General features: G+C 50.8%; 6 protein-coding genes across 6 annotated transcripts; 5 read left to right on the top strand and 1 right to left on the bottom strand.

Annotated features, from left to right (window-relative positions):
* The first annotated feature begins 26 nt into the window (after nt 1-26).
* Nucleotides 27-5335, top strand: VC83_08925 (uncharacterized protein). The gene is made up of 2 exons (XM_024472466.1): nt 27-572; nt 627-5335. Exons 1-2 carry the CDS (start codon nt 63-65, stop codon nt 4254-4256), a joined length of 4140 nt encoding a protein of 1379 aa, XP_024320080.1. The 5' UTR covers nt 27-62; the 3' UTR covers nt 4257-5335.
* Nucleotides 5336-6182: 847 nt separating this feature from the next.
* On the top strand, nt 6183-8205 carry VC83_08924 (uncharacterized protein). The gene is made up of 2 exons (XM_024472465.1): nt 6183-7799; nt 7862-8205. Exons 1-2 carry the CDS (start codon nt 6444-6446, stop codon nt 7919-7921), a joined length of 1416 nt encoding a protein of 471 aa, XP_024320079.1. The 5' UTR covers nt 6183-6443; the 3' UTR covers nt 7922-8205.
* Nucleotides 8206-9401, bottom strand: VC83_08923 (uncharacterized protein; the record flags this gene model as incomplete). The annotated part of the gene is made up of 2 exons (XM_024472464.1): nt 8206-9274; nt 9324-9401. The coding sequence occupies 2 exons, from the start codon at nt 9399-9401 to the stop codon at nt 8651-8653; spliced, it is 702 nt and encodes a 233-aa protein (XP_024320082.1). The 3' UTR covers nt 8206-8650.
* A 926-nt stretch (nt 9402-10327) lies between these two features.
* On the top strand, nt 10328-13427 carry VC83_08922 (uncharacterized protein; the record flags this gene model as incomplete). Its single annotated transcript, XM_024472463.1, has 1 exon — nt 10328-13427. The coding sequence occupies one exon, from the start codon at nt 10328-10330 to the stop codon at nt 12956-12958; it is 2631 nt and encodes an 876-aa protein (XP_024320081.1). The 3' UTR covers nt 12959-13427.
* A 6338-nt stretch (nt 13428-19765) lies between these two features.
* Nucleotides 19766-21156, top strand: FBP26 (Fructose-2,6-bisphosphatase; the record flags this gene model as incomplete). The annotated part of the gene is made up of 4 exons (XM_024472462.1): nt 19766-19883; nt 19940-20532; nt 20579-20692; nt 20743-21156. 4 exons carry the CDS (start codon nt 19766-19768, stop codon nt 21154-21156), a joined length of 1239 nt encoding a protein of 412 aa, XP_024320120.1.
* A 49-nt stretch (nt 21157-21205) lies between these two features.
* On the top strand, nt 21206-21526 carry VC83_08920 (uncharacterized protein; the record flags this gene model as incomplete). The annotated part of the gene is made up of 1 exon (XM_024472461.1): nt 21206-21526. The coding sequence occupies one exon, from the start codon at nt 21206-21208 to the stop codon at nt 21524-21526; it is 321 nt and encodes a 106-aa protein (XP_024320083.1).
* Nucleotides 21527-22234: the final 708 nt, after the last annotated feature.

Below are 22234 nucleotides of genomic sequence, written 5' to 3'. Positions count from 1 at the left end.
CTGGTCCATGTACCACCGCGTCTCCTATTATTGATGCGACGACCCTGAATATATGACCCTCAATGAGTCCCACGCCAACAAGCCAAAACGCCAACAACGCAAATTTTAATGCGGCCCCAGTAATCTCCAGCCCTTGGGCTCCAACCTACCAAAAAATGGCAACGCACGACCTCGCCATCGGCCAGACCGTCGAGCTCGCAGACTGCAGAATCGGCATCATCCGCTACGTCGGCTTCCCGCACTTCGCAGCCGGCGAATGGGTCGGCGTCGAGCTCGAAGACGATACGGGGAAGAACGATGGCAGTGTGCAGGGGGAACGCTATTTCGACTGCGATATGGGGAGGGGGATGTTCGTGAGGCCGCAGGCTGCGCATGTTTTGGAGCAGGCCCCACCTCCGCCGCCGAAGGCTGCTCCGGTGCCGAAGAGGACGAGTAGGCCGTCGAGTGTGGTAGCACCGCCTGCAAGGAGGGTAGGGAGCGTGAGTGACTCGGCGGCTGGGAAACGGATAAGCATGAATGCGTCCAGCCCAAGTCCGGCTGCGAGATTAGGAAGGCCGGGCAGTATACTGAGGGTTTGTTGGCCTTTGTCCTTCTCCTTGATCGTGCCGCTTACAAGAGTATTATAGTCTCCGACGAAATCACCGACAAAACAGCTCACTTCAGGTGCCACATCTGGGGCGTCAACACCGAGAACTACAACGCCATCCATCGGCTCCAAGCCAGCACCAGGATCCGCTAAACCACGACAGAGCTTAGCAGGGCCGGGGAATCGAACATCTATGGGACCGCCGCCTATACCAACCCCGAGGACCTCGAGACAGTCTATATCTGCAGCGCCAGGGTCAAGGCTTGCATCTGGCGCTGGACGAGTAGCTGCTGGTCGGCCACCCTCGCTCGCTGTTCCTAGTGGACACCAGAGCATCTCCCAGAGATTGGGCTCTGCAGGCAGCCAGGTTAGCAGTGGGCAGGGAAGCGACAGTGACAGTGGTAGGCAGGGCAAGGATAATGATTATTTGTCGGGATCTGATGCTCGATCGCATGCGCTCTCGCCGACATCCACGTCATCGAAAGCAATAAGCCCCGTGCTGACACGGACCTCTGCTGCTGGGAAGCAAGCCGCCGCAAGCCCTACCAGCACCGTTCGGAGCAATGCTTCACAAGTCACGTCAGGAAGCACGGCTGGAAACTCAGCAGCTACCAACCGCGAAATTGAGGATCTGAAGACGAAGCTACGATTGATGGAGAAGAAGCGCATGGAGGATCGCGATAAGATAAAAGGGCTCGACAAGATCCAAGCCGAGCGGGATAAATTCGAAGGCATCATTCAGAAATTACAGTCGAAGTACCAGCCGCAGCAGCAAGAACTTACAGACCTACGGAAGGAATTGAAAGAGGCGGCTGCCAAGTTCGAGGATATCGAGAATTCACAGGCTGATCATGATGTCATTCTCGAAATGGCTACTCTCGATAGGGAAATGGCTGAGGAGACTGCTGAGGTGCTGAAGCATGAGCTGGAGGCTTTGAAGATGAAGGCCGAGGAGCTAGAGCTTGAAGTTGAGGTTCTGAAGGAGGAAAATGCGGAGTTGGGAGGGGAGATGAGTGCGGAAGAGAAGGCTAGTCAAGGATGGATTGCTATGGAGAGGAATAACGAGCGATTGAGGGAAGCTCTGCTCAGACTGAGGGATATCACTCAGGAGCAGGAGGCTGAGCTGAAAGACCAAATTAAGCTGCTAGAGGAGGATGTACGAGACCTTTCGGGCGTTAAGGAACATTACGAATCGGCCAAGGCGAAATTGGCACAGTCGGAAGCTGCGGTTGAGGACTTGAGGCAACAGCTCGACAACGCGCTCGGGGCAGAAGATATGATTGAAGATCTCACGGAGCGGAATATGAGCATGAGCGAACAGATTGAGGAGATGAAGGTCACCATTGAAGATCTAGAGAGTCTGAAGGAGCTGAATGACGAGTTGGAGGTCAACCATGTGGAGACCGAAAAGGAGCTTCAGGAAGATCTTGATTTCAAGGACACGGTTATCAACGAGCAAGCGAGGAGGGCTGCAGAGCAGCAAGACGCGCTTGGGGATATGGAATACATCCTCTCCAGGTTCCGAGAGCTTGTCACGAGCCTTCAGAGCGACTTGGACGATATGAAGGCTTCTCACGCCCTTACTGAGACTGAATCAGAGCAGCTGAACAGCCGCTCAAGGGCGATGATGGATCTCAACTTGAAGCTACAGGATTCAGCTTCAAAGACTCAAATGAAGACCATTGATCTTGAACTTCGACGCCTCGATGCGCAAGAAGCATCCGACCACCTCGCAATTGTTCAACTCTTCCTTCCAGATGGATACCAGACAGAGAAGGACTCCGTCTTGGCTCTACTTCGCTTCAAGCGTGTCGGTTACAAGGCGAACGTCCTCCATGGATTCGTCAAGGAGAGGATCGGCAACCATCACCGCGGCCATGAAGACGATATCTTCGCTGCCTGTGACGTCCTTGATAAGCTTGTCTGGGTTACGGCTATGTGCGAGCGCTTTGTTAATGCGATCAGCCACTGCTCGACTGAGCAATTCGCAAAGTACGAGGGAGCTCTGTACGAGTTGGAGCCTGTTGAGCGTGCACTGAACGCCTGGATCTATGGCCTAAGACGTGATGAGCTCAAGGAGAGGCAGTGCGCCAGCGACCTACAGCGTACTATTGCGTTGATGTCTCATCTGGCTGAAATCCACATCTCGGATGGACTTGAAAGCTACGCTCACGACGTTCATATGCGCTCACTTGTCATCCAGAGCCATCTCGACAACACAGCTACTGCCCTGTCGAGCGCTAGAGCCCTGGTGCAATCCCACATCACCGCAACTGGCGAGGAAGATGAACTCGCACAACACTTTACGCGCAAGACCGATGCGATTATTAATAGCACGCGAAGCGCCAAGGTCATTGTCAGCAAAGCCGTGCGATCGCTTGAGGACCTCAAATCACGCTCCCTCTCCCTCACACCAGACACCATCCAGAACTTCGAGCAATGCGAGACCGCAACAGAGGAGCTTGCACTCTTCTCTCGCCATATCGGCATGGACCTCTTCACGCTACTTTCCGAAGAAGGCCGCGCTGAGCCATTCACCTACACCGAGGTACAAAGCTCCATCCACCGCACCACCACAGCTATTTTCCAATCCACCGAAAGCGATATCTTCTCCACATACGCCAACAAAATCCGCGCCGCAACAACTCACATCACCGACCTCGCAGCCCTCGCCAGCGACCTCGAGATGACGCAGGAATTCGAGAGCGCCCCCGCGCCATGGATAGTCCGCAGCAAGGAGCTCAGCTCCAGCGGCACCATCCCCGTCGACGCGGAAGAAGAGCTCCGCCGCCTCCGCGAAGACAACCACGAGCGCGCGCGCACGGTCGCCCTGCGCGATCAGACACTCGAGGAATCAAGTGTTAGGATCGAGCTCCTCGAGTCGCGCATGCGTGACGCCACAAAGAAGAACGATCGCATCACCCAACTCGAGACCAAGATCGAAGAGGCCAAGAAGCGCGAGGCCGAGCTAGCTAAGAGCCTCGAGGCTCAATCCAAGGAGCTCGTGGCCATGGAGCAGGATCGCGAGAGGTGGCGCAAGGTGGCGGGTGAGAACAAGATTGTAGAGGAGGCGGACCCGGCGACCAAGGCGGGCAAGGAGCGCGCGGTCGCGACGGCGAAGGAGATGGATGCGCTGAAGGGCGAGATCGAGGCGCTCCAAGCCGCCGTGCGCTACCTGCGCGAGGACGCGAGGAGGGTCAAGCTATCGACTGTGCAGCCCGGGAACCTGGACTGGCTGAACGAGCCGCTCGTCAATCCCAAGAGCGCAGAGGCGCACAGGAAGGAGCTCGTCCAGGCCGAGGGCGCGGATGTGCTGTTCGAACTCGTCAACCTAGCGGCGGAGAGTAAGGTCTTTGACCTCTCCACGCTCCCCGAGAACAGGCTCGCGTGGAGGTCCGCGAAGAGCACGCCGCAGTGGCACGTCGCTAAGCAGCGCGAGGAGTGGGAGGCATGGAAGGGCTGGAACGAGAGCACCTCTAAGAAAGCTAAGGCGCTGGAGCCGAGGAGGATTGTGCGGAGTAAGAGGGGCCTTCAGATCGTGAGGGTTGATTTGAGGCTGCCGACGCTGGAGGCCAAGGGGGTTTACGGGGGGGAGGTGGAGATTGTGGATCCGGGGCTGTTTGAGGGGTTCAAGGGAAGTTGGGGATTGTGTGATGGGGAGGGGAGCTAGGATGTGCGAGTTTAGCGTTTATACCCACTGGCATGGTTGTAGCATGTACAGTCAACCCCCGTTAAGTCGATACAATTGGTGACACGTGTAAATATCGTAAAAGTGAAAATATCGTTATATTGAAATGCCAAGTATTATGTAATCCACCTATCTAATGTCTCCTAAACCAAGGAATTAAGCTGAATTGCCTCAATTTCGCCCCCTAAATGCTTCTAATGCCCGGAGGTGATTGGCTTGGAGAGCATCGTGACACAAAGCCACCGCGGCTATCAATTCGTCGCTAAAAGTCGTAGAGAATTTGTTCAAGTTGAGGCCATTGGCCAGTTCGATTTCGTTGTCTAGTTGTTGTCGAGTTGTCAAGACGTTTAAAGCGGTTACTAAGGCTATCTGATATTGTCGATTGACTGAGCCTATGATTGAATTCGTGAAGAAACCAGTGATGCAGGCTTTCTAGGAGGGTTTCGGGTGCTGTTTGTGTGCCTAATGTCGAAGGGCACGGCGCTGTTCGAGTGTAATCGTGTATTTTCGAGGCATAATAGAGTTGGATAAGTCGATAATTAAAGGTCAGAAGGTCAATATCGCGAATATCGAGCATTGAGTGCGAAAATCAATTGGTGCTGAAAAAATATCGACTTAGCGGTGTTATCGACTAATCCGACATCGTCTTGGCGAGAGTGGACTGTAGCATGAATGGAAGACTTTATTTTTACGTGTGTGCTGTTGGTTTAGGAGACCCTGGAACCTACATTTGCCTTCTCTGTTTGAATGGAAGCCTACATGCTCAACAGCATTCGGCTTCTCTGTTTGAAAGGAAAGCCTGCGTGCCTGCCAACACATCAGCCCCACCGGCACCATGTATTTAAACCAGCTTATAATCACCAACTGAGCTTCTCTCAGTACGGGTAATATATTTACTACCTCAGGAAACTACTTGTGCGACGTGCAGATGTTGTTGTTTTTTCTCCGTCTCAGTATATTTCTGAGGGTATCGGTATCCTGTTGGCAACCCAGTCTTACCCGATGAAGCTTAGATGAGGCTGACTAAGGCAGGTCTGCCACTGGCTGCTACAACCCGTTACGCTAATTTTTCGGAGGCTTCGGCAATGGGTCTCACCGCCTAGGAAAAACCGTTAACTGAGTGGCAGAATGATCGAAAAGGGCTATTCGTGATGTCATGAGTGATGCTCAGTAAGGATCACTTAGCCGCGCGCAGAGTTTTACCTCGTTTTCACCTCATTATCGGCGGTTTTGTTATGAGTACGGGATGGGATATTATGGAAATGGCCATGCTGGATTGGATTCATGAGAGGCTTCTCTGCATTGGAACAATAATACGGGGGAAGCGGAGAGACAGTGATAAAATTGTGGAGAGACGTAAGTGGAAATATTAGGCCCATTTTGATACGATCGTGATCCTGGCGACGAACATAGCCTCATCGCGGGGTTTCAGTGCCAAGATGACCGGTTCGTCGTTCGTCAGCTCACACCTCGGGGAATTATTGGGGAATTGTTGGGGATAGTTGACTTCCCCGCAGCGAGAGGGTATTAGGATCGCATTAGAAGAGTTAGAACCCCTATAGAAGGAACAACTTTGCGGGGGAACATGTTCCAAGTACGTAAAAGACGTAACATACGTATCATTACAGCGGGCGCCTGGACAGAAAGAGCAGGTCGGGGTTGAAACAGGACGAGTTGCGACGAATTATCATTAGAGAGTGGGACTGAGAAACGTAATAGACATAATCAAAACGCACCACGGATGCCCCGGAGTGAGGCAATTCCTTCCATGCTATCAACTAAACAGGTAAGTGCTCACTGGTAAGTCGCCGGTAGCGCCTAACGCATGCTCTAATGTTGCTCTAATGCGATTTTAGTTGTGTTTCTAATCTGACTTTACGGCCGTTTACGGCGTTATACTACGGTAAGGGGGCTTCGCTGTGGTGGCGATGTGGGTCGGCGACATATTCCATCTCCACAACCTCCAGCGAGTCAAGATTGTCTAGAAGGTTTAGGGCCCACAACGCTCAACTAGAACGATTAAAAGAGATCGGTTTCGCACACGTATTCATGCGTATTGTATTCATATTTACTCTACCATCTTCCCTCCCGACAATCCGTCGAGAAGCGGTTGCAAAATCAGGCATCGCCACCACTTTCTTCTCCAACAATCATAACTCATAACTCACAATGATGGACTCTGCACAAATCATGGAGAAAGGCAAGGCCGAATTGCCGACGCCCAGTCCCCCCGGCGGAGAGGTCTTCGACAAGGACAAGAGCCTGTATGGCAATGCCAGCGAGAGCGAGAGGGAGAGAGATGTCTATGAGGAGGGTATGCAGAAATACAACCGTCTGGGCTGGAAGCGCCTGACGGTCGTGCTCATCGTCGAGGCCATCGCGCTGGGAAGTCTGTCCATCCCAGCCGCCTTTGCCTCGCTGGGAATGTTCGCCGGTGTCATCTGCTCTGTAGGCATTGGATTGATCGCCATCTATACCGCCTACATCGTCGGCCAGGTCAAGGTCAACTTTCCCCAGGTCGCTAATTACCCTGATGCCGGAAGGCTGATGGGTGGTCGCTGGGGCTACGAGGCTATCAACGTCATGCTCATCCTGCAACTGCTCTTCCTGGTTGGCTCCCACTGCCTGACGGGCACCATTGCCTTCCAGAACATCACGGGAAGCGGCATCTGCTCCATCATCTTCGCTGTTGTCTCCGCCATCATCCTCATGATCATCGCCATCCCGCCGAGTTTCACCGAGGTTGCTATCCTCGGCTACGTCGACTTCGCCTCCATCATCCTCGCCATCGGCATCACCATCGTTGCCACTGGTATCAGAAGCACCAACGAGCCAGGTGGACTGGCCGCTGTCAACTGGTCTGCCTGGCCAAAGGAGGGCCTCACTTTCACAGAGGGCTTCATCGCTATCACCAACATCTGCTTCGCCTACAGCTTTGCCATGTGCCAGTTCTCCTTCATGGACGAGATGCACACCCCAACTGATTTCATGAAGTCTATCTACACACTCGGCGTTACAGAGATCGTCATCTACACCGTGACCGGCGCGCTGATTTACGCCTTTGTCGGCCAGGAAGTCAAGAGCCCCGCGCTGCTCTCCGCTGGACCTTTACTCAGCCGCGTGGCGTTTGGTATCGCCCTGCCGGTCATCTTCATCAGTGGCTCCATCAACACCACCGTCCTGGGCCGTCTGGTGCACACCCGCCTCTTCAAGAACTCCAACATCCGCTTCGTCAACACCAGGATGGGCTGGATCACCTGGATCATCTACATCATCCTCGCCACCATCGCCGCCTTCATCATCGCCGAGGTCATCCCCTTCTTCTCGGACCTCCTCTCCATCTCCTCATCACTCTTCATCTCCGGCTTCACCTTCTACCTGCCGGCGCTCATGTGGTTCATGCTTCTTCGCGAGGGCAAGTGGAACACCCCGAAGAACCTTGCGTTGGGAGCCCTCAACCTCGGCGTTTTCATCATTGGTATCGTGATCCTGGTGGCCGGTATCTATTCTAGTGTCAACGACATTGTAAGTTGGATCCCTCTAGCAATCTATCTCCCAATGAAAAAATTACTAACAAAGCCCGATAGATCATCAGCTACGGCAACGGCAAGGTCAAAGGTCCATTCTCCTGTGGTTCACCAGAGTAGGAGGCGTGTAGCTATCCACCATATCCCCGACTGCAGGTGGCAGTCTTATTCTTTTTGCGAATCATCATACTATCAGCCATATATACCAATACTACTTTCTCTGTATTTCACTTTTTGACCATATACGGCCGCACTCTACATGTACATTACTGGGGGGCTTTATGTTATGTTAACATAGACGTAAGACGCGACAGCGCGCAACTAGAGACATAAGAGGAGAGGGGAGGAGAGAAATAGAGGAGAGACATAGGAGAAAAGGCATAGAGGAGAGAATAAAGTACCTACCATTAGATTTCAATCCTGCTGCCTGACTCAAAGTACTAAAATCATTCCAAGCTACCACCTCTTAAGCACCTGGGCCTGTGCTGCGTTTCGGCGGGTGAAATCCGATCCGTGCAGGCTAAGACGTAAGCTGAATTGGATCTGGACTCGATCCGAACCAATATGGCACGTTGCTGAGGAGGTTATGGAGCTGTAGCTATTTGAGTCGATTAACGCAGGCAGCCAACATGGACATCTGTTTCTGGATTCTTGTCAGGGAAGGTTGTTCCAACTTGCGTCTCCACCATCAAGCTGCACATCACGATACGTCAAGCCACACACTATCAAAATGAACATTACCAGCTCGACCGTTCTCCAGCAGTGGGCTCAAACCAACCGCACACCCACCTTTCCAGGTTTCACCTCCCTACCCCGCATTAGCATCCCTCTACCCTGCCCACCCAAAGCTCAAGACCAACCTTGGGGAGATCGTTTCCCTCGCTCTTCTGCTTCGTCTAGCAGATGTGGGTATTTCTTGTATACCTGTTCGCTTTTGATAGGCAAGTCTCCTTCAGACTGGCTTCGCCTGAGGGCGTGAACTTGCTCTGCGTCTCTGAAGTGTATCCTGGGCGAGGATCGGGGAAACAACTGATTCTGGTGTTTCTTTTTCCAGTGGAGCTTGCAGTCATCTTCGCTGCAATACTCCCAGTAGACATACGCGTGCCAGGGATGATCAGTCTCTGTTGCGTCTGTCGTTGATAGTTCCTGCTGTCCTCTCACCCATGCACTATCTTCCCTCGGAGGCGTGGAGAACGTGTCTAGTTGCTCCATGGCTCTCCTTTCGATGCGTGGAGTGGGTCTCGCATTTTCCCGTCGGAGCATATCTCTGGCTTTCTCGTCGTACTTCTTCAGGGCTCTCCTGCGGTCCTGGTAGTAAAGTTCGACGCTTTTCATATATTTCAGTTTAGCCATATGCTCGACATCCTTCTCCAGTTCTTCCGCTTCTTGGGCTTCCAACTTAGCTACGTCTTGGGACGTGCCAAGCAGCCTGCGGGTATTCGTTAGTTGGTCGTAGTATCTCCAGAGGTCATCCTTTAAGACGTGCTGTCAAGGCAACCCCGTCGCCACGTTCTCCCCATACTATAGGATAGGCAACGTCAGTGCAGATCCGTGCTTTTGGCACTGCAATACTACTAGCAATGCCCATGAGGGAGACCATGAGTTGTATGGCAAAGAGTCATGGACGCGGTGTGGGCATTCTGATTCTGAGCGGTTCTCGTCGAGCAGCAGGGGTATCGGTGAGTTAGGTGTTGGTTATCGCGTTGATGAGAGTGCCGCCGAGAGTATAAATGTGAGAACAGATATCACGAGCTCTGTATGGTGCTTAAAATATGCATGGAGTGTAAACTTGGGTATAATTTAACTGTATAGATAATCAAGACGTAAACTTTATAGGTGGTGGCTTACAAGGCGCAAGGCAGCGTGGTCAGCCTCATCCCAAATGCCGGATTGAAGTTTTTCCACACTTCTGAGGATATTAACAGCTCGAACGACTGGCCTCACAAACAGGTTCTATGTTACGTCTTTGTAGATTGCAAAATGTTTTGTCATATTGGTGATTGGCGTGTCCGCGCTACGCAAAAGACCCTGAGTATGTAAATAAGTTGCATATACTCGATATAATCACTCCCCCCTATCCCAGCCCCCTGAGAAACTGATCACGAGGCTGAGACGGACAGTTCCCAACTGAAGTTTTTACAGTATGGGGATTTCAGGAGTTCCCCTTCTTGCTGTCATTGCGCCTCCTGCTGTCATTACGCCACCCCAAAATCATTGTGCGCAGCTTCCATTCTCCCTCCACAACTTCATCTCCTCACTCTTCCTAAATTCACTTCCTTCCAACACACCCACACTTTTTTGTCTTCTGATCAACTCCAACAACAACTTCAATCATCTTCACAAGTTCACATACGCATCCAAACCTCGACTTTCACAAAACAATGGCACCGAGGCCACCGATCTCGAATCGACCTCTTCCTCAAGTTCGTGGCACGCCCATGAACCCCGGAGCGCTGGCCACACAGCTCAATACTCATGGTGTGTGCATCTTATCCCTCCAACCAGCATATCATCATTCTGTAGACCATGTATCTCAAAGATCAATCTGACCCCTCTCTAGGAACTGCAGTAGCAACCTCCGCCGAAACCCAGACAATGTCAAACCCTGGCCAACACGCCCAAGTCCAGCGGGCGCTGCCCACCAGCAATGGGTCCAGGCCCAACACACCCCCATCGTCCTCGAACACCGCGGCTATCACAGATGTCGCAACACAAATGCGCTCCATCATCGAGAGCCTCGAGCGCCAGCCTCCGACGGCAGAAAATAGAGCCCAAGCGGCGGCCATGGCACGAAATCTTGCGGAGCTGAGGGAGAAGATGGATGCTGCTGCTTCTGCTGCGCAGCCACGTCTCAGTGCTGACGCGCCAGAGTTCAAGCCATCCCCATCTCAAGAACGCGGTAGACAGGGTGCGCCATCTGCTGGCAACGAACGTGATGCAGCCGGAGGAGGTAATCCTTTGAACAAGGGGGGAGTCGTACTGCCGACATTCACGTTCACGAGCGAGTCGCCGGGCCCGCCACAACAGCAGTATACGCAGGAGGAGGTGCGGACGCAGATCGCTGCAATCTTTGGCAGCTCGGCGCAGAACAATGTTTCGCAGCTTCCGGTGGTGAATGGGTCGGTAATGGCATCGTTTCATGGGCATATGGAGCCGATAACCATAAACCCGGTGACTGGTAGGGCTCGGATGCCCCTTTCGCACTTGACGGCTATTTCGAATAATGCTCGGCGTCGTTCCCAAGAGCGAGCTGAGCGAGCGGCGGCGTCGCAGGCTCAGCTAGATCAGATAATCCAGCAAAATCAGGCCCAAGAGCAGCAAATTCAACAAGCCCAGCAGCTTCAAGCACAGCAACTCCAACAAGCACAGCAACTCCAACAAGCACAGCAAGCTCAACAAGTTCAAGCTCAGCAAGCTCAAGCACAGCGACTCCATCAAGCCCAGCAGGCTCAGCAAGCTCAAGCCCAAGCTCAACAAGCTCAACAAGCTCAAGCGGAGCAACTTCAACAAGCTCAAGCTGAGGCTCTACAAGCATATCAAGCCCGGCAAGCTCACCAAGGCCAGCAGCCTCCACAATCCCTCCAGATGCCCCAGCCCCATCATCAACCCCACCACTTCCAAGGCCAGCAACCTAGCAATGGGCAAATCTTCAGTCAAATCCAGCAAAACTTGCAGTTCGCACCACAACAACCTCAGCAGCAGTTCCCATTCGGCATGAACGATATGTCTTACGGCCAATCGAACCACTCCCACATGCATCCACAGCAGCAGATGGGCAATGATTTTGCTTTCAACAACATGCAAGATTTCACCCAGGGGCCTCCTGTGGGTCCATTCATTCCCCAGAATTACGAGATGCCTAGCATGGGCCAATTCTCGACGCAACCAGTCACCCAGCAGCACCAGAACATGCCCTTCAATAACGTGAATCCGTTGGCAGGGCAGGCAGAGACCCAAAATGGAGTCTCATTGACACACACGCCCGATGTTCCGATCCCCACTGGACCCAATAACGATAACGTCACCGCAGACCCGTCTATGATGACAAAGTTCAGAGATACTCCACCTCAGACTCACTCCAAGCCTGCCGTAGACGGATTATCAGACGACATGGCAGGCTACTTCCCCAGCGCATACGAGCTGACTGGGAAGTGGAACACGCTGCCGGCGATCATGCGTACGCCTCCACAAATGCAGCAGCAGCAAAACGGCAGGGACAAGACGCGGAACGGCGATGATCCGGACAACGGAGGGCCGGGAGCGAGCAATGGCGCTACCGGTGGTGTGAATGGTAATGGAAATGGGAATGGCAGCATGTCTCTACCAACTGCGAACAGTCCGAGACATTGCGCCAACGGCAATGCCAATGGTAATGGAAATTGGAATGGCAGCAAGCCTCTGCCAACTGCGAAGCGTACTTCCCACCAGAATGGCAAAACCCATAGCCGTGGACCTAGCCAAGATAACTCAACAACCCACAAGAACGGCAACACCCGCCCCCAAAGCGCATCACACACGTGGCGCTCGCATACGCACACAATCTCAGGAGACTTCACAACCTTGAGGCGTAATGCGGGACACCTTGATTTCCTAGGTTCCCCGGCCTTCCCAGTATCCGCATCCGAATATGCTCGTCTGCGGGCTGATACGCTTGCGGAGAAACAAGCGCGCCTCACTGCGCAGCTGGGCGAGATGATGAAGGCAAAAAAAGAGGGGCAGCGAGTTGGGGAGGCAATGAGGGGAAAGGCGTTATATGGTTATTCGGCGGTGTTGGCGGAGAAGGAGGATGTGTGGAACGTCAATGGTAGCAGTGGAGCCGGCTATCCAAGCGTTGCAGAGATGAAGAGAGAGCATGCGCTGGTGGGTTCTGAAACAGGGTCGTCTCCAGGCCTTTTTTTCCCGAAGCCAAAGGGGATGGTGGCCAGTGTCAAGCAAGGATATATTGGGGTGAGCGAGCCAGATCTGGCCTTGGCAAACACGCCTCGTGAGGACTGGAGTGTAAATAGTGTCGAAAAGGCGAGGGCTTGGGAGAATGAGCTGGCCTGGGATGAGATTGTGGCAAAGGCGAGCAAGGAGGCTGCGCAGAAGGTCAACCAGATCCCAAAGAATGATTCAGAGTGGCTTGTCGGACGAGGGTTGCTTGATCGGTTGGTTTGAGGCGGGCTATCCTGCGATGGTCTTCTCTCTTGTTGATTACGCAGACCATGGCGGATTATGCCATGGGGGCTTCATATTAGGCATCTAGCGAGGCGTTTTTTTCCTGGTGGTGTTCCAGAGCGTCGATATCCCTCTCGAGTATTTGCGTATCTTTTTCGATATTTTTCGGCCGGGAGGCATGTTGTTTGTTATTTTTCTTTCACATAGTAGCGTCTCTGAGCCTTGCTAGGGATGTTTAGATAGTACTTTGCTCACTAATGAGAATGATTTTCCCAAATCCCAAAGCAGCCATTCGAGAGACCAAGTACGTAATACTGTGGTGTGCTGCCAAACGCGAGCATACGAAATCGTCGATGGCGCTCGATGAGATGCGGGCAAGAGGGGAGAAATAACGCCTTATGAAGATGAGGGGAATGAGGGGGATAGCGGGGTTGAAAGTATGGTATATGGTATGGTGTATGGTATGACAGGTACGACGAGATGCAGGTATTCGTTATTGTCACGAAGTCACGAGACACGAAATCTTGGATCCGTTGACCGCCGAAAATCGGGGTGGGGCCGAAATGTGCAAAACGGCGGCGGAGTTTTGCAAATTCGGCGAGGGCGAGGGAAAGCCAAGGGCCAACGGCCAATAGGCCACTTCAGAAGTGCTGTAACACTGTAGCAAAATGTAGCAGCCCCACCTGTATTAGCCGTAATAGGAAGTAGACCCCTGACCAATCCCAGCATCAAAATTGCCTAATTAGGAAGACTGCTGTTACAGAGTAGCACCGAGGTGATACACTAGAGTGTTTTAGCAACTGTTGAACAGGCTGTTCAACACCCCCGTATGTAGTTAGTATAGAAATATGAGAATTTAGTGCCATAATCCCTGTACAAACCTTGCAAGCCTGAGCTCCACTACTTCCTATTTAGGACTTAGGACTGTAGAGGTTTAACAGTTATCTGTTGAAGACTTACAGCGAGCCATAATCCTGTTGTAGTTAGAGTATTTATTAGTAATCACCTTCAGGGGATGTCATGTAGCTGTAGAGTTAGTAATAGAGTCGTATGTATCATTGAATTATATTCATTACAAGTAATAACTATGGCATCGCATACCAAACCTATTGAATTCCGGGCATACCAGCCTTGAACTTTACTTCCCAGTCGTCGGCAGCGCTCTGTCTTCGAAGATGATGATCTGGGTAGTCCTCCTTTACCTGTTCAGCCTACAGTTGAGGCGCAATTCAATACCGAAAGGCCTAGAGGATCACAAGTCTCAAGCCGGCAGCGCATAGAGAGTTGTGACCCTCAAGGCTCTCAAGCAAAGATGACGCCCCTAACGAAGGACGAAGTACTGGTCCTCTTCCGACTTTGCAATCGAAACGCCGAAGCATTTCTGTAATGGTGGGTGCACCAGATATGAGAATCTAGCCACCCAAGGAAGGGATGAATTTACTAAGACAACACACTGTCTTAGGAAACAGAGCCAAAGGGTTGTAGCTTAGACTATTCCACAACGCAGCAATCAGGTGTATGATGTGGTGAAGTGGTTTAGACAAGTTGCAACAAATGTTGAGTCTGAGAACTCAGGGGTAAGTCAGAGGTTAGCACCTCACTGACTTTTCAAAAACAGAGAATAACAAGATCAATGCTTGGAAGCTTGGAAAAGACGTAGAAGTATGTGCTAGTCGATTTACTGTATTGCCTGCTTGCCCTTTCTTAAGGAAAGGGCAATCCTATTTATGCCAAAGGAGTGTAGTTCTCTTATTTTCCATGACTTTCCATGACTAACCAGGCTTGGTAAATGTATTAGAAATCAAGTGCGACCCACAACTAGCTTGCTAATCATGTAGTGAACGTAAGAGAATCCCATAGAACCATCTCTTGGGTTCCTAGCCTATAGGAAGTTGTCATACTGACATTCGTTGCACTCAGTTTGCTATCAAACTCAAGAGCAAACTTAGAAATCTCCTCCTCAAACCTACAAGTCACCATACATATCTTGGCTTATCACACCAACAACAGAAGCAATACTACTCAACGATTGCTGCAAACTCTTCTACTACATCTGTTTATGCTACATACATCACGGCATATCATTTGGACACTCATTAAACAAGTTATTAAGAAAATCTCCTCCTTAAGGGGGTGGGCCAATACTACCACATGGCATATCTCTACCAACTAGAGGCCTAGGAACATGAACGATAGCTCTAGAAGCTTCTACAACCCTCTATGATTCATTATACGTCATCGCTCCTTAGTTACCCACAAGATTGGTTAAGTTATGACATAATTTGTCTATAGGTACTCTGACCTTGGACCTCCTTTTCACTTCCTATAGGCTAGGAACCCAAGAGATGGTTCTATGGGATTCTCTTACGTTCACTACATGATTAGCAAGCTAGTTGTGGGTCGCACTTGATTTCTAATACATTTACCAAGCCTGGTTAGTCATGGAAAGTCATGGAAAATGAGAGAACTACACTCCTTTGGCATAAATAGGATTGCCCTTTCCTTAAGAAAGGGCAAGCAGACAATACAGTAAATCGACTAGCACATACTTCTACGTCTTTTCCAAGCTTCCAAGCATTGATCTTGTTATTCTCTGTTTTTTGAAAAGTCAGTGAGGTGCTAACCTCTGACTTACCCCTGAGTTCTCAGACTCAACATTTGTTGCAACTTGTCTAAACCACTTCACCACATCATACACCTGATTGCTGCGTTGTGGAATAGTCTAAGCTACAACCCTTTGGCTCTGTTTCCTAAGACAGTGTGTTGTCTTAGTAAATTCATCCCTTCCTTGGGTGGCTAGATTCTCATATCTGGTGCACCCACCATTACAGAAGTGAAAAGGAGGTCCAAGGTCAGAGTACCTATAGACAAATTATGTCATAACTTAACCAATCTTGTGGGTAACTAAGGAGCGATGACGTGTAATGAATCATAGAGGGTTGTAGAAGCTTCTAGAGCTATCGTTCATGTTCCTAGGCCTCTAGTTGGTAGAGATATGCCATGTGGTAGTATTGGCCCACCCCCTTAAGGAGGAGATTTTCTTAATAACTTGTTCAATAAGTGTCCAAATGATATGCCGTGATGTATGTAGCATAAACAGATGTAGTAGAAGAGTTTTCAGCAATCGTTGAGTAGTATTGCTTCTGTTGTTGGTGTGATAAGCCCAGATATGTATGGTGACTTGTAGGTTTGAGGAGGAGATTTCTAAGTTTGCTCTTGAGTTTGATAGCAAACTGAGTGCAACGAATGTCAGTATGACAGCCATCTGTTTGAGGGTGATAAGCTGTAGAAAAGCATTGTCCCATATACCTTCCACACCCCCTATTTCTTCCGTAGCTTTTTAGAATAGCTCCATTCGCTCATATGTAAGCTGCGGGTGCCATTCAAGCATGCATGAGAACGTCCAGTGTAAAAAGAGTATTGTATCCGTACATACAGTGCTTACCCATGCTATTGACCAGCTGAAGAGTCTCTCAAGTGTTAACCACTGCCCAGGAAAAGCAAGACGGGCGCAAGTAACGCAAAGCGCAAGCTCAGGGGTTGGAGCAACACCACAAGTCCATACAATATCTCTGTCAAAGAGAACTGGAACACCTCATGGGCTTCGATATCACTCAATTCTTCAAGCTGTCGGCGAGCTTGAAGGCGAGTTTGCCAGTGCTGAGCATGCAATACTGCTCTATTCCTTCGTTTATCCTCTTCATCCTGGACGATTACGGTCATCGCAAGAATGAGAATAACCAAAGCAGCAAGCGCTTCCCGCTCTATACCAGCATTAGAATCCATAGTTATATATATATAAATTAATATAGAAGAAGCGTTACTATATCCTAGCTTCATATACTGTAACATGCATGTATAACGAAAGTGCCAAACAAGCGAAAGTGCCAAAATATCGCGACTACCCCATAAGAATTGCGATAAATTCACCACAACAATATAAATTAATTAAAACTACTCGGAGTCCTCTTCCTCAGACCTGTCTATTACAATCTGACAAGTGCGCGCATTGTGTCCAGTCTCACCACACATGCCACAGCAACGTGCATGGGTTTCTTCCCTTGGCTTCCGACCACTACTTGCCCTTATTTCTTGCTCTACTTGCTGCACAATGTCCCTCTCGTCCTGTAGCTCCTGTGCTACCTGTTGACTAAGTGATCCTCCTTGCTGTAGTCGTGTTTTTTTAGCTCTCCGGCGCTTGCTTAGCACTTCATTTGCCTGTCACAGGTTTTGGTTCTCTGCTTTTAACAATGCTAATTGATGCATTATTTGCGATGCACCCTTTGTAAACTGGTCAACAGCTGCATAGATTGAGGTTGGAGAGCTATTTTGATGATGCGCAATTCAGTTTTTAATGAAAGTAGACTGTGATACAGCTTCAGTTGGGTTATTTGGTGTCTGAGAAACCCATGGTTGAGCGGTGTTTGGGCGAGAGGTTGGAGGTGTTGGCGTCTTAAACCTAAGGTCAAGTGTAGATATTACACTCTCAAGGCTAAATGGAAGAAGCCCAGCACCTCGGAACCCTCCCTGAATATTGCTTTCTGTCATTGCAATGTTAAATGCAGCGTGGAAGGCAGGAAAGAAGTCATCCTTAGTAATGTGAATAATATGAGCCCGCATCATATCTTCAATTTGCTGACCGTAAGCTCTCTTTAATGGGCCAAAACAGCCAACATCAAGTGGTTGGAGTATATGGGAAGAGTGAGCAGGCATACAAAGCGTAATAATGTTGTGTTCTTTGCAGTACTCCTCAAACTTGTCTGAGTGGTGGCTCTCATGACCATCAAGGACTAACAAGCGATAACCACCAACACTCTGGGGCTTTGTGTGCTTCTCAATATGCTGAATCCAATCCATACCTCTCTCATTTGTAGTCCAGCCATTTTCAGTAACAGCGATTACCCAATCTGCTGGAAATCCGCTATTCTCATACCAAGATGCAAGGTGGTTTTTACCTGCCACAATGACAAATGGCGGCACTGCCCAACCTTGAGAACTAACGCCTTGGATTACTGTAACCCATTCCCGATTGCCAGGCTGCACCTTTTTTGCCTTTGCCCGCCCATCTGAGCTCGTTACTACCGTTGCGCTTGAGATGACGCCCATCATAAACCCAGTCTCATCAAAGTTGTAGATATCTGCATTGTTGATGCCATACTTTAGAATTGTGTTCCATACAAGCTCAAACCAGCCACGAATGACTTCTGGATCTTCGCACTTAGCCCTCTGGTAGTCGTATTTTCGCTGGAAGCGTGTCCGGAGCTCTACATGGCGCTTAACAAAGTTTGAAGCCCAACGTGACCCGACGCGTGGCGCGTCGCGTGTTGCAAGTAGTCGATTTGCCATATCTTCAACAATAGACAACTGAGGAGGGAACCCTTTAGCAGCTAAGTCAAGTATATACTGTACAAGAACTGATTCCTCTAGGTTACTTAATTTTCATAAGTTGGCTTGGATATCGTGTCGTGAAGGTACGCCTTTTAAACGGTGACGTAGCTTGCGGTGGTCTACGGAATAGATCCTAGCTGCAACTCGAAGGCGCAAATTTGGGTCGCTTTGCATAGCTTGGATAGCTAGCACTAATTTGCTTTCATCATTTTTATGGCGCATGTTTTGTTGTGGAGGAATTTAACATTTAGTTGGGGGGGTTGGTCACCGCATGATTTTGGCACTTTCGCTTGTTTGGCACTTTCGTTATACATGCACGTTATATTTAAAGGGGTAGCTAATGTTATATCTACTTTCCCATCGATCAAATAGTGGGACATTAAAGGGTACTTCAGGGGTGGGCTACCAGCTAATCTGTATGGTAATAAGAATCTGGGGTAAGTACCTACCCTGGATTTTCACCATGTCGATGGGGATATGGGAATAGTTACAGTATTACAGCAGCTACAGTATTATAACAGTTACTCACGACAAGTAGAAGGCGTAGATATCACAATCCAATGGTTTTTATATTGCCTAATACGGCTACTCTATTCTATACTACTGGTCTATTCCTAATCCGTACCTAGTAGGGTATGGGTCCCATTCTGCATCATTTCGGAGCAGAGCAGCTTCTGAAGTGGCCTAATGGGGGTTAAGAGCGGGGAAGAGCCGCGAAGAGCGGGGAAGAGCGGGGAAGAGTGGCAAAGAGCGGCGAGGAGTGGCGAAGATCGGCGAAGATCGGCGAAGATCGGCGAAGAGCGGCGAAGAGCGGCGAAGAGCGGCGAAGAGCGGCGAGTAGGCGTTCTGTGTCGTTGCTGTCACGAGAGTAGCACGAGACGACAAATCCCCAGCAAAAAACATTCCATAGGCTTCCCTCATTCGGCAATCCTGTGCCTGTGCACTTATACTTATATACTCTCCTATATACTCTCCTGTGCGAGTCAAGGCCGCCCCGCTCACCCGCAATCCACCGACTTGGCCCAACGTGCCGCCCTCCGCCCTCCGCCCTCCGACCTCCAGTTTCTCTCCTTGCCCCCCTGTTTCCGTTGATCCCTAGCAATTCTACTCAGCCTAGTCCTCCGTCATCCCTTCCTCCATACCCCTCATTCCCTCAAATCCCTCAAATCCACCAAAAATATAAAACATTCGGCGTTAAAGGCTGTTGTGCTAGGTCCTTTGTTCACACTCAGAAAAAAGGCTCATACCCCGCCAACCGTTACCCGCGAGCCTCGGGACATCTCCGAACTCTCCCAACCCTTTTTCAAAACAGCCGATTGACGCGGACTCGAGCTTCCTCCATGGTCTTGTAGGAATCTGCGACCCCCCCCATCCCCTTCAACCCCCACAAACCACAACTACAAACCACAAACCACAACGATGGTCCAGAAAGGCCTGAAGAAGACGAATGGGCTTGGCGTCCAGGTCGAGAACACAAAGATATGTGTTGTCATGGTTGGCCTGCCTGCCCGCGGCAAGAGTCTGATTGCCCAAAAGGGTGGGTTATGCAGCTTCCAAATACGTTACATAACAGACTGACCAGTGCTATCACAGTGACACGATACCTCAAATGGCTCTCTATCGAGGCAAAGGTCTTCAATGTTGGCACCTACCGCCGCACCGACACCCCAAAGCCCACCGCCGACTTCTTCGACACCAACAACCCAGCAGGCGAGAAGATGCGCCGTGCAGCGGCCGAGGCTGCCCTTGGAGATATGCTGAAGTGGTTCCGAGGCGGTGAAGGAACCATCGCCATCCTCGACGCCACGAACTCGACACGCGTGCGCCGCCGCTGGATCTACGACGAGTGCACCAAGGAGGGCATCGATACCCTGTTTGTCGAGTCCCGCTGCGACGACGAGACGCTCATCATGGCCAACATCCTCGAGGTCAAGACCACCTCGCCCGACTACAAGGGCACCGATCCCGAGGCCGCGGCGCTCGACTTTAGGAATCGCATCCGCAACTACGAGAAGGTCTATGAGACCGTGGATGCGGATGGCGACGAGAGGGACCTCACATATGTCAAGATTATGAATATTGGTGCCCAGGTCATCATCAACCGGATCCACGACTACCTCCAATCCCGCATTGTATACTACCTGATGAACCTGCACATAAAACCACGCTCCATCTGGCTCTCACGAGTAGGTTTATTGGTCTCCCGTACATTCGAAGCTAACAAGAATAAAGCACGGTGAATCTATGTACAACCTATCTGGCCAGATCGGTGGTGACGCAGAGCTCTCCTCGCGAGGAAAACAGTATGCTCTCAAGCTTCCCGAGCTGGTCCGCCAGTCTGTAGGCGTAAGTTGCAAACCTCCCAGACACTGCCAATCCAAACTAACAACCTGCAGGACGGCCGCCCCCTCACAGTCTGGACGTCCACCCTACGCCGCGCCATCTCCACCGGCGCCCATCTACCCGCAAACTATAACCTACTACAATGGAAAGCACTCGACGAACTCGACGCCGGCGTCTGCGACGGTCTCACGTACGCTGACATCAAAGAGAAGTACCCCGAGGACTTCGCTGCGCGCGATGAAGACAAGTACAACTACCGCTACCGCGGAGGTGAGTCGTACCGCGACGTCGTCATCCGCCTCGAGTCCATCATCATGGAGCTGGAGCGCTCGGAGGATATCCTGATCATCACGCATCAGGCGGTGCTGAGATGCATCTATGCGTACTACAAGGAGAAGTCGCAGTCGGAGTCGCCGTGGATGGCTGTGAGTTCCATTTTGTACCTCCGGATAGAAGACAAATACTGACAGGAGCAGGTCCCCTTACACACGCTCATCAAGCTCACACCCAAGGCGTATGGCACACACGAGGAGCGCACCGCTGCGGGAATCGATGCCGTCAGCACATGGCGTGGCAAGGGCTCCGTTGCGAAGCACGAGGACCCAGTTGGTGAACCAACCTTCTGAGAAAACTACACTAGATCGATACACGGCGCCGTGCACAGCCTCAACATCCGCAGCACCCCCACGAAGACGTGGCTGGGCCGGTTTCGACTCGGATGTTGAGTGCTTGGCGGCCATTTGTGGGCGGAGGAGGGATGTACACGCGGAAGAGCATCTGTGCTATTTACCTGCTGTTAGCGAGGCGTTGGGTCGCATGGGAAGGGGGGGGAGTTAGTCAAAATGGCTCGGGCTCAGGGGCTTGGGATGGCGTCGAGGAGACATGTTTTGTCGTCACAGTGGCTCTAGTCGGCCCCCGGCTGTATCATACGTAGCTAAGCTGGCAAGAGGCAGCTAGGACTGACTATATTTGTAGATGGTAGAGATACATATGTCTGCATTGTTGGGATGGCATAAATATAGGCTGTAGCTATGATTGTCTTGTTTGTGCCATGATGGTGGTGAAGCTTTGTGATCTCGGTTTTTATGAATTTATTTTATTTAACGTGGTTTATCGCACTTTTCCACCCTACCCCTACTCGGTGTTCCACCCACTCGCTTCGCTCGTAGGTGGCGACAGCAAGTTGTGCGTGCGACAGCAAGATGTGCGACACATAAAACGAAGAAAAAGACGCCTTATATAGCAACTAACGTACATGTATAGCGAAAGCGCCAAACAAGCGAAAGCGCCAAAATGATGCGGTGACCAAACCCCCCAACTAAATGTTAAATTCCTCAACAACAAAACATGCCCCATAAAAACGATGAAAGCCAATTAGTGCTAGCTATCCAGGCTATGCAAAGCGACCCAAAGTTACGCCTTCGAGTTGCTGCTAGGATCTATTCTGTGGACCACCGCAAGCTAGGTCGTCGTCTAGAAGGTGTACCTTCACGACGCGATATCCAAGCCAACTCACGGAAATTAACTAACCTAGAGGAGTCCGTC

Source organism: Pseudogymnoascus destructans (genome assembly GCF_001641265.1).
Source record: "Pseudogymnoascus destructans isolate 20631-21 unplaced genomic scaffold scaffold_30, whole genome shotgun sequence".
In the NCBI taxonomy this organism is placed as follows: domain Eukaryota; kingdom Fungi; phylum Ascomycota; class Leotiomycetes; order Thelebolales; family Thelebolaceae; genus Pseudogymnoascus; species Pseudogymnoascus destructans.
Note: the sequence above shows the minus strand (reverse complement) of the source record. Positions and strands in the feature narration are given on the sequence as shown.

Coding starts and splice junctions, on each gene's coding strand:
- VC83_08925 (XM_024472466.1), top strand. CDS start 63: ATGAGTCCCACGCCAACAAGCCAAAACGCCAACAACGCAAATTTTAAT. Junction 573..626: donor GGCCGGGCAGTATACTGAGG/GTTTGTTGGCCT, acceptor AGAGTATTATAG/TCTCCGACGAAATCACCGAC.
- VC83_08924 (XM_024472465.1), top strand. CDS start 6,444: ATGATGGACTCTGCACAAATCATGGAGAAAGGCAAGGCCGAATTGCCG. Junction 7,800..7,861: donor ATTCTAGTGTCAACGACATT/GTAAGTTGGATC, acceptor AAAGCCCGATAG/ATCATCAGCTACGGCAACGG.